Source organism: Polypterus senegalus, chromosome 7, assembly GCF_016835505.1.
Source record: "Polypterus senegalus isolate Bchr_013 chromosome 7, ASM1683550v1, whole genome shotgun sequence".
In the NCBI taxonomy this organism is placed as follows: Eukaryota; Metazoa; Chordata; class Cladistia; order Polypteriformes; family Polypteridae; genus Polypterus; species Polypterus senegalus.
The window spans coordinates 79,362,965-79,375,192 of NC_053160.1; the positions used below are offsets into that span (position 1 = coordinate 79,362,965).

General features: G+C 34.5%; 1 protein-coding gene across 1 annotated transcript in view; it reads right to left on the reverse strand.

The window, feature by feature from the left end:
* Window positions 1-3,822: 3,822 nt before the first annotated feature.
* The window catches only part of reep5 (receptor accessory protein 5), a 36,010-nt gene continuing 27,604 nt past the window's right edge, over window positions 3,823-12,228 (reverse strand). The window contains exons 4-5 of the mRNA XM_039758929.1: window positions 7,531-7,699; window positions 3,823-4,155 (exon numbers count right to left, since the gene is read on the reverse strand). Of these exons, the coding sequence (XP_039614863.1) occupies window positions 4,106-4,155; window positions 7,531-7,699 (219 nt within the window). The 3' untranslated portion in view covers window positions 3,823-4,105. The remainder of the gene's footprint in view (window positions 4,156-7,530; window positions 7,700-12,228) is intronic.

Sequence of the window (12,228 nt, forward strand, 5' to 3'; positions counted from 1 at the left end):
CCTGGTAGTGCTGTCATTAGAAATATTGAAAATTATGGATGTTATTTTTTTTGAGAACATACTTTTTGTTTTTTTTTAACCTGCAGCAGATAAGTAGTATTCATATTCAGTCTTTCAATCTTTCTCGCTGATTTTTTTTTTTTTCTCCCAAATATTTTTTGAAACAGATTATTTGTGATGGATACTAGAGATGTTCCAATCAGGTTTTTTAAAGCTGGTACTGATCAACAATTCCATGTTTCTTGATCGGCCGATACCGATGCAGTTTTTTTTTTTTCTCTCTTTATGCCTTTAAAAAAAGTTTTTACTCTAAACTCCTGCATAACCAGAAAGTTTTTTGTCCTATATTAAGGTGTATTTTTATAATTAAACTGTAGACTAAAAGTGTTTACAAAATGAAATTCTGTAGGGTTATTGTTCAGTGACCATAACATACTAAAGTAAAATTTCTTTACGTATTTTAATAAAATATGTAGAGAAAAGTTAAGCAAAATGACACCTTTTACTAGCTAACTAAAAACATTACAATATGCAAGCTTTCGAGGCAACTCTGGCCCCTTCTTCAGGCAAAATGTAATACAGAAATACAGCCTGAGTTGCCTCGAAAGCTTGCATATTGTAATGTTTTTAGTTAGCCAATAAAAGTGTCATTTTTGCTTGACTTTTCTCTACATTCATAATGGCTAACATGGTACAACACCCTAGTACTAATAAAATATGTACAAAGTATTTATCTATAATACATATGGAATAAAAGGAAATAAAATGCTTTTCATAATTACAAGCTATCATAATGTTTAGTTTTTTTCTGTAATGTACTGAAACAAGGCTTAATTAAAAACAGTTTCCACTGTTTCTCTAACAAAAAAATATATAATATTTATTCTTGCACAATCAATTAATTGATATTGGCAATTAAACTCTTCTTAAATGTACATATACATGCATTTACATGTTTTAATCATTTTAAATCATTAATTGCACTACAGCTTTTTGTTGTTATGCTATACCATATTTGTACAGGTGTTTTGTTTTTCTTCAGTGTATCAACTACACATTTGTAATATTAGAGGTGTACTTATAAATATGGATTACCATTTTAATTATGTAGTACTTGTACCATACATATGCTGTATGAAACACAGCAACAAATAGTAAATATGGTACAAATCTTTTTAAAAGCCTATTGCTTACTAAGCAGAAAGTTCAAATTTGTTTTTTCTTTTTCCAAATAAAAGTGTATGTAAGCTGCTGCATTTTAAACACACTGTCCATACTCAAGCTGTGTCCTGTGTAAAGGACAAAATAAAATTCTGAATTCCTTACAGTAGCCTTTCTTGCTGTTTGTCTATTTGAACAGGACGACTTCTCCAATTCCCTTTTTTTTTCAGTTTATCATTCCACTTTCTTTAATGTAAAGGATAATATACCAGTCGTCTCATGTTCACTAATAAAACAAGCATCGACTCACTGCTCTTTGTTTACACTGCAGGAAGTGTGATGCAAAAGGAGAAAAATAAAAGATGCGCACTGGCTCAACTACTGTTATACCTTGCATAAAGGAGCACACCAACAAAATCCTGTAAAGCTTAGAAACGCAGGGGATGAAAACACTTTTTTTGAAAATCGGCTGATTTCAATTGGTGGCCGATCAATCCCTAATGGATATCCACTAGCATATATAACCACAATTATTGTTTGTATCCAATTTCTTAACTTGCACAAAACAAAGAACAGTGAGCGAGACTAAATTTAGCCAAACTTGTTTAGTTAGCAGCAATAAATGAGGTGTCTAATTTAAAAGATTGGCTGGAACAAAAGCATCCAGGTACCCCAAGTTGAGAACCCTGCTTAACTAAGTGATTGGTTTTTGTAATTTCGGTGAAAATGGAAAAAAAAAAATAATATATTCATCCATTCCTTGGTAAAACTGCAGTGATTTGACTGTTAAATTTTAACTTTGTTTTTCCTAATTCATCTATAGCAGATACCCACTCGGATTCATACAATTAAAAGCAGCACATTTAAAATGCAATATTTTTCATGTGAAAATACTGTCAAGTTAAATGTTGGCAGTTTACACACTAATGTTCTATTTTTTTGATGTCTTCATTGGTTTGAGCATGCAATATAAATGGTGTTGCCCACTAACCTTATGTCAAGTCCAGAAATGGTACAGTACTTGTTTTTTTTTTTTGTTATATAAATACTACTGTGGTCTAAAACACAACTAATAGTTACCACAGTAAATATCCTGGTTATAATAAATTTGGCTTTGAAATTTTTTAACAAAATCAAACTTCAGTTCTGCAAAATTCTAAGATTTCAGCAAATGTAAGAATAATGTTGTGTTTGAAGTTAATGGCTTTAGAATATATAACAAGCTTAAAGACGATTTAACATGTGATATATATATATATATATTTCATTCAACTGCACTACTTTTACGTATCTATAAAATTTTTTAAATATTTATTCTGGCTTTACCTTTTAACCCCCCTTTTCTGTACTTTGATAGTCTCTTTAAATAATAATTATACAAGTACTCTGTTCTCAATTTTTTGTACAAAAGTCTTGTGACACTTCCTAATCTGAATTATAATAAACAATTCAGGTCTTTTTAAACTTCCTAATTGATACCCCACACCTCTGGACTAATGAAATCTTTGGCCATTTTCTAGTGCTATTATGCCCTGTTAACTGTACACGGTCAGACTACCCAGTACTTCAATAAAAATATCACTTCAGCTCGCACCGGAGGTACCCACTTGCACTTTTTTTCTATGATGCCTAGTTCATTAAGCTTTTGAAATGTCCTCTATTTTTGTAGATTTTATACTGTGCATCAATTGTGGTGTGTTTGTACAGGTTAATAAGATTTTTCTCTTTCACTCACCACCCACAGACTTTGGTTTGGTTTGATTGTCTGTACTGCGCTCTGAGCCTTGTAATAATGTGAATGTTATTCTAGAAAAAATATTAAACTGCTTACAGTTTCTTTGAAAAAAAGCAGATTAAGTGAACTTCTGGAACATCCTGATCTTCATCATTCTTTGTAGTGGTTAGATTTTCTTAAAGGTTCTTGGGGTCATTACTGTCACACATACAGAGTACAGTGAAATTTTGACATGCTCAAGTATCATGATTAATGAGTATAACTTCCATATGTCAAAACTTTTGTCTTACCATAAATAATTATCAGCTTGGACTTTGCGTAAGTATGCACTCTTTCTGACTCACAGAAATACAGCAGGGAGTTTTTTTTTTTTTTTTAATTTCCAGTTGTTTTTTTTAAGTAATTGTTGCACATTGTATCATGGCTGAATTGAAATGTTTAATGTGTTCATGGCACAAGCAGGACTTGCCAAGCTATTCCATATACCACAGCACCAAAAAGTGACTGTGGTTTAGTTACTGTTTTTTTTAGCTAATGAATATGTAAGTGTATATGTAATGTATATTTGGTAATTTCAAATATAATGCAGTTGCACTGATTAAAAGAAAAATGTGAAATTCTGTTTTGCATATATTTGCAGCTTTGTTTTGTGTATTTCATAATGTCTTTAGGCTCAGTGAGCAGTAGCTCAAGAATATTTAATACTGGTGACATGTGACAACATAATCAGGACAGCCATGTTAAAAGCATAGGAGTTTTATCATATAATGGACTACTCGGCTCAAAAGAGCTTATCCATTCATTATTGCTGCACTAGTGTTTAAAATGCTTCATATAATATGCTTTAAAAAAAAAAAACCTGCAAATTGGAACTCGTGAAAATACACAAATGTTGTATTTAAATACCCAGATGCAGAAAGAAAATACACATTTTTTGGTTGATTTATTTTATTTTACAAGAGAAGGACAATGATTTCCTAAGCATAAGAGACTGAAATTGCTTTACCAGAAGCCATGGCATTTATTTGCCAGTGCACCAAAATGGTCTGCTTCTTTGCTACCTGACACACAGACAACAACAATAGGGCAAAAGTCTTAAACTTCTGGGTTGTAGAAAAAAATCAAGGCAACATTTATTTCGCTTTTGTCCAGCAATCCTCCAGTAATTAAGATTTTATATGTTAAATAAGGCGTCTGTCGTCTTAATTTTTATGAGCTCTTCTTTTCTTCAAACATTATGTGTGCTGCAGCTTTCTTAGCTAGAAGACAAGATATGAAAAAACATGAATAGGTAACAAAGGATCTTCTGATCTTAAGTCAGTTTTGCCCAGGCCATAAATACGACTACAAATGTACAACAACCTAACTTTCAATGGCCTCACTTGCAGGTAAAAATTATACCTTCACCTTGTAATAATTGGATTATGCGTACTTAAACTATGTGGAATTAGTCTTGTTGACACTTGCATGCTCCCCACCCCATAAATATATTTGTGTGGCACTATTATTTAGAATATGAAGGCTGTAGTACTGCACTCTTATGAAAGAGTAAGTCATGTGAAGAATAAAAGGGAATTCGGTTTCTTACACTGATGGACTTTGCTCTATGGTATCAACAGTGTGTTATAGTTTCTAAATGTGTCACTTTTAAGGAAATGTCCCCTTGCTTCATACATGAGTAAGCTGATTTCACAAAATCTTAAATGTTTCCCATTAAATGTGGAATGTGCTACTGTTAACCTTGATATTGACTTTCAATGCACAGTCTTTGATAGGTCCTCTGCAGTTGCACTTATTTTGTTTTTTTACTGTTATTTAGTAGGGAGAGGAAAAAAACAAAACTATCTTGTAAGTACCTAATGAACTAGCATTATGTGCAAGTTAGTGTATGTTGTTTTGAGCAATTACTCCAGTTAAGGTTGAGTTCAATGTACACAGGCATCAGTAGTAGCACTAAGCACCTTGAAAACAGAACAAAGGCTATTTTATAGCAATTCTGAGATATCAATGATATTCAGTCGACAAATCTGATTTCACAAAGGTAGCCTTAAAGTTGGGAAAAACAATTTACTTTTTAAGAAAAGAAAAAAAAACACTAATATTGCTTCTCAGTAAGTGCTGAGACTAGCTAACAAAATCAGTTTTTAAAAGTGTAACAACAGTTTTTATTGTTTGCATAACTGATGATAACCTAAACAATACAGGTACTTACTAATTCATGTAGCACTGCTATACAAATGTTTGATAGTACTTTAAAATCAATACTAAAGAAGAAACAATTTTTCAGCTATTAAGCAGAAATGATAAGTGAATAACTTGAGTTACATGTTAGATATGTCCGAGTAGTTCATGGCGATCATATTTTCTGTAATTTGTTGTTACACTGGGGGTGAATGAAATTCATGCCTTTGGAGAATAGTGGTTGGTTACCTTTCAGCCCTTCAGCTTCAGTTAGCTATCACTACAACACTGCCTCTTAAGTAAACTATCCATTTCTATTAGACATTCAGTGGTCAAATATACATCCTTTCAGGTTTACCTTTGCTCACAAAATGGAAATCCACCCAACTGGTGGGTTAAAAAAAAAAAAAAAGTAACAATCTCATTTAGTGCATTTGTATTACTTACATTCTCACTCAACATCTCTTTTCTTATAGAGATAATGAAATTGTTAGGCTTCTACATCTACAGCATGTATAGCCTGTTAACAAAAACCTGGGAGATATATTTATTTTTTGCAATGACACAACTGGGTAGTGCCAGTATTACTTGTGCAATTAACAAGTAGGAGAAAAGAAAATGTTAATAGCAATTTCTGATGCAGCGGACTACTTCAACACTTGAATTCATTGTCTGTATGTGTGTGTGTGAGATATATATTATATATATATATATATATATAAATAAATAATGATCCTTCATCTGTTCAAGATGGTTGTTTGGTTTTTTTTTTGGTCAGCTGGTAGTTTCTTTCAAGCATCTTGGAAAAACTTGCCGTATTTCTTCTTCAGACTCATTTACTTTTGTCTTACCAGGACAGCTTTGAAGATTCTAAGATCAAGGCTGTGCAGAGGACATTCCATCTGTTGCAGAACTGCTTGTTCCTTTTGCTGAAGATAGTTCTTTATGAACGTGGCTATGTGTTTGGGTCAAAGTCCTACTGTACAAGTTTGGGACTGACAAGGTGCTTCCTTGATAGTATTGTGTGATGGATCTCCTTGTACTTTGGCGGATCCATTAATTTTTATATCAAAATTGTTCAAAAATGCAGTCCTAAACTTGAAAGGATGTCACTTACTGTTCTTCACTGTTAGCTGCAAACAATCATCCATGCATTGTTCTCCAGCTCCAGGATAAACTGTGTCCTGGGCTAGAAATCTCAAATTTTTCCTCATTAGTCCAGAGCATTTGCTGCCATTGATTAGCACTCCAGTCCTTGTTTTTTAGGTAAGACTCTTGGCTGTGTGTTCACTCTGGAGGAGTGGCTTTTTGGCATCAACACTTACATGATGACAACATCTAACAAGACTTCTGGAAGGTGTAGAGGAGTGTATGCGAGTCCTAGTGATTTCTATGAACTTGAAACTGATAGCAGTGCTGGATGACTTGCATTTCACATGGATGTCGGTATAATGCACTCAATTTTCAGTGCCCACCACTCGTTTGGTCTTCAGTCTTGCCTGTTTCTTTGTGTTCTTTTCCTAGATGAGCCTGAATAGCGTATTGAAAATTCCGTGTGCCGTGAAATATTTACTTGGAAGACACCTTATTTATGTAGGATAACAACCTTGTGTCTTCTTGCTATGCTCACTCTTACTGTGCCATGAAAATTGTTACTGTTTAGGCTTCAATAAATTATCTGCCACATGTTCAGTTTTTAGTATGGCCTCCTCCCGTCAGTATGATTTCCTCAACATCAGTGTGATTCGGTTCATTTTATCAGTGATCATTACCACCTGTTTGTTCATTTTGTTCTACTGTGCTATAGACAAAGTAGTCAAGGTTTTATCTGAAAAATGAGTCATTACTTAATATGCTGCCTTGTTTCATAAAAAGATTTTGTGTAACATTTACATTTTTTTAAAGTGTTTAAAAATCTAAAGTTTGCCCTTTTCTACTGACACATGCAGATGACAATAACAAAAAAGCTAAGGAAAACTTAGTTAATCTGAGATAAATATGTATTTTACAGTACTGTGCAAGTCCTAATCAGTATATGCTTCCTTTAAATAAGGCTTTGTTAATTTATTTAAGTTATTTGTCAGGGATGTTTTGGTGACTATAAAGTTCTGGACTGTCAAAGCTTTAATTTACCAAAGGACCTGTGGCAATTTTGGTGCAACTTTTCATTCATTTATATACAAGCTAATTTTTCCCCGTTTTCTGAGGGTATAGAGCTAATTATGTGATTTACTAGAAGGAACAGGAGTATCAGACACCTCAGTATAGTGATTCAGAAAATGGGAATGTGGGGATATTAAACTATTTGAGGAAGGTGGTTTTCATTTAAAATGTGCAGAAAGAAAGCAGTGATTTTTCGCATGTCTTACAGTATTTTTGGAACATATTGCTGGACTATCTATACATTTAGAATAAAAATCCTGAGATTTTAGGAGTATTTTCTGTAATCTTACCTTCACTGGTAACAGTATCTGCAGCTCCTGCAGCCTTATCTTTCAGATCCTTTACCACACGATCCATGTCATGCTCATGTTTCAGAAAAAAGGGGCGAATGACACGAGTGTAGATCAGGATAGAGCCATTGGATGGTGTGGGGGCCATACACCATACCAGGAAAGCACACTGAGAGAAGGGTGGAAAAGGTTAGAAACAATTATTAGATGGTGATCTGAGAAATACCTATTAATAGAAAATTTCTGAAAGTCTACAGTATATTACAGATTAATAGTAGCATTTAGTTACATCCATCATTAAAAGAATACTGTGAAGAGAAAAATCTGTATAGGTGATAGTGGTCTTGATAGTCATAAACATTATCAAGTACATCAGCAGTTATTTCTGCAGCAAGATCCAGCCAGCCCAACAAAGACTTGCAGCCTAAAATGTAATTGTAAGAGGGATGTAATGTGTCACTTGGATACATGAACTACCTCCTCCTGCTGGGTCAAGTTACCTATTTTGTGAGGCATTTACTTGATGATGCTATCAAACGACAAAGCGTTACACAACTAAAAAATATACAGTATTGTACATATTTGGCATTCTTTGAAATATCACTAGTACTAGGGTGTTAGCCATTATGAATGTTGAGAAAAGTCAAGCAAAAATGACACTTTTATTGGCTAACTAAAAAGATTACAATATGGAAGCTTTCGAGGCAACTCAGGCCCCTTCTTCAGGCAAAATGTAGGGGCCTGAGTTGCATTGTAATTTTTTTAGTTAGCCAATAAAAGTGTCATTTTGCCTCACTTTTCTTTGAAATATCACTAAAGGAGTGCTTGGATGGCCATTGGGCCTAGATCAGCAAGACTTCCCCTAGGACAGCACCTTAAGAATTGTAAAGTCTGTGAAAGATCATTTTGGGGTGGAGTATTCCTTTGAAATCCTGTTTATGAATCTCTCATATATACTTTCTACAAGAAAATAAAAGATTACGTTTTTTTCTTGGCTACCTCTACCAAGTACATGGAAGTAAGAAAGGTAAAAAAAATATTGGGTGGAGGGTTATTTTAATATCTGTATTGATAAATATGTATGCCAGCTTCTCATCCTAGGTATGTGTCTCAATTTACTGTATTCTTAATTTTTTTGTTTTAATATTTCGGAGAAAAATAATTTCTTACTGCAGTAACTTGTTCAGAGTCTGCAACATGTAAATGTGCTTCACCACACGCATCACTTCTATTTAACATAAGACCAATTGGTTTGCACGCTTGGGACATTTGGGCCCTACTCGATTTAGCTCTGTATTCACTCTGAAAAATCATTTGAAGTGACCAGCCAAACACAAGAATGAACATTTACAATCTGTAAATTAGAGCTGAACTGCCAGTAACATTACTGACTGGTTTTGACATGAAATTTGTGGTTCATGTCATTCTTGTGGTTTGTGTCCTATGAGGGTTTTCCTTTTTCATAGAATATATTTTAAATAAATGTATAGGTAATTTATTGTCACAAATATGATCTGAAATGTTGTGTAGGAACTCTTGATTTTGTGGTGTTGTATGGGCAGTCAGCATAAATGCCGTTGAAAGCTCCTGGGTCTGTTGCTAATAACAATATTATATGAGAGATTTAAAAAATATAAGAAAATGTAATTGTTTTTCTGAAACAAAGTAAGCTATCCCACCTACCCATGTTGTGTTCCAAGGAAATGTAGTCACATTAGATGCATGTATATTTGTATACTATCAGTTTAAAGTTTTAGAACACCCCAATTTTTATTGAATTTAAGCAGCTTAAATCTAGCAAATAAACTGAAATGGTACAAAGTTAAACCGTAATCTGCCAGAGGTTAAATAAAATGTAGATTATCAAAAACTGTAAAATGTAAATTTCAAGAGTTCTACAAAAATGCCCTTTTCTGGGAACAAGTAATGGACTAACAGCTTTTCTGCAGAAAGTTAGTTAAGGTTGAAAGTTGCTGTGAACAATTCCTTCAGGTGTCCCATTTGTTGATGACTTACAAATTCTTTGTCTGTACAAAGGCAGTGCTGGAACCCTCTGAAGCATTATATGGACAATATGGCACTCCTATATTGCTATGGTAATGGGAAGAAAGAAGGCAATTAACAAAGGAAGAAAAACCAACTACTAGCTATGTGATAGAAGCCTCATAGGACAACAGCTTCAAGGTAAGCTGTGCAGTACTGTATTTCTATTTGAAGGTGCTTATACTTTCTGTGCTTTAATTTGGGAATACATTGAGACTGATGGTTCCTGGCTCAGGCAAACCTTTTTTTTCCTCTCTGTCTCTCTTACTTTGCAATTTTAGTAATGACATGCCTACTGCCAGTCGACCTGTCAAACCTTGCAGACACTTGCTTACTTCAATCACTGCCCTTTAAGGCGCCCGTCACACAAGCTGTTCTAGGTCTCATTTATTACACTTATCTATGGGAGTGCCTCTAGCTCAAGGTCATTGGACCATAGTGACTAGCCTGGACTGTAGTAAAGAACTAGAAGACCTTGTCCAGGTGTCCTTTATGATATAGTGTGCACAGTATACCAGCACTAGAAAAGTACCAAAAAAAATTCAGTTTTAAAATGGTACATTTACCAGCATTTCAGGATTTTCTTCATCAAAAGTAAAAAAATGGCAGCTTTCCTTTCAATCCCCTGTAAGAAAGACGCTATATAGCGCCCGACCTGACACAGATTGGACACAGGAGGCATGTGTAAAATAAATAAACTGTTTATTTTTTCTTCGTCTGTGGGCTAAGCCTTCCTTGTAACCACAGACACAACACAGTCCCAAGTATTAAGCACACAAGTACAAGCACGACTCTCTGGCACCACCACTCTTCCCAGGCAACCTAGATAGCAGTAGGGTCTGAGGATTGTTACAGACACCAACAATTAAGACAACAGTTTACATTGACAGCTTTTTAATAGTATTAAAATGCAAGGTTAGAGGGGAAATATTATTGTCATGGGGGACCTTTACAGATAGAATAGTGTAATAACAGGACAGGCCATAATTAGACATTTAGATATAATCAGTAACTTTAACACAGCATGTTAAAGCACCAAGTGGGGCTCTGTCTAGATTTAGTATTCTGAGAATAAATCTGAAGAGGTAAAGGTGATTGGGCCATTAGGAGCTAGTGACCATAATATAATATTTCACTGTGTTTTGGCAGAGTGCATATTGTAAATCAAAAACAGCCGAGTTTAAATTTAGTAGGGTAAACTTGGAGCAGATGCAGCAAAGAAAGAGAAACTGGGTTAAGAACTTTTAAGTATGGAGGCAGCTGAGGAGAGGTAGGGCAGGGTTAAAAGTGTTTTACATATATAGCAGGACAATTTCAGCTGAAAACAGAAGCCGTAAGAACTTGCAGAAAACTCTGAGGACAACTGGAGAGGAATTTTGTAGAAAAGGCGAAAGATGAAACACAGATTCAATATTTTTTGGTAAAAATGGTCAAAGATGAGGTGGAAAGTATTAGGAAACAGTAAAGATGAGAGAATATACATATTATGAAATATCAAATGCTTTAAAATTGAACTTAAGTTTATATGCATGAAGAAGTGAATAACCTCCCAAAAATAACAGGGACCCCAGGAGATACCTGGTGACTTGCATATTGTATAGGGAGAAGTATTATTTGGATTAAATAGGCTGAAAACCAAATAATTTCCAAGTCTAGATAACATTTATCAATGATTGCTTAAAGAACATATTGATTACATACTTAGACCCTTAGTGCACATTTTTCAAAAATGTCTACACACTAAGAAAATTCCTCAGCAAATATCCCATTGTATAGAAAGAATGATCAGCTAATCGAAGTAACTACAGGGCCATAAGCTTAACCTAACGTATATCACAAGTTAATGGAAGCAGTTATTAAGGAAAAGATTGAGCAACACCGATCTAGTTTCACCAATATGCCGGAATTCTAACTAAAGGATACTATGAGAGGTGCGTGATGATGATATTTGTTGATTTTCAGAAGACGTTTGATAAATGATCAAACTAAATTTTGTTGGAATTCAGGGCACTGTTTTGGTAAAAACTGGCTCAAATACAGGAAACAGAGTAATGAGGAGCAGTACTTTTGAAGAGTTTGGTGATGTTTTTAAAAAGGGACGTTCCTCGTGTATCAGTGCTGGGACTGCTGCTCTTTTTAATATGTGAACAATCTGAACAAGAATAAAATCAAGGAACTGGTTAAGACCGAAGATGATACCAAACCAAAATAACCCTCCCTGCATGCACTACATGCCAACCACTTCACATCTCTGCCACTCGCGTTTTGAAGAGGGGGGCTGAACGCACCCCAAGGAGACATGATCGCTCCCCCGACATCTCCTCTCAAAACAGTAATACAATGGGAAACACTTTTTTTTTTTTTTAAACCCCATTTTTGCTCAATTTGCTGCTGGCTTGCTGTGTGATCTGCATTTCGCATGGCGCACTCCTGTCATATCACCTATGTTCATATATTTAATCTCTTTTTGCTTTTACCTTTTCATCAATATCACATTGAATTTTGATTCCGTGTTTGGAATTACATCGTGACAACACAACGTATAACTGCCCGTGAGTGAATATTGTTTATTTTTCTCTACAAGAAATGTGTCTGACACAACCATGCAGGACTTTTCCAAATCTCTTTGCATCGCATAAATGTTATTTTTTCTTC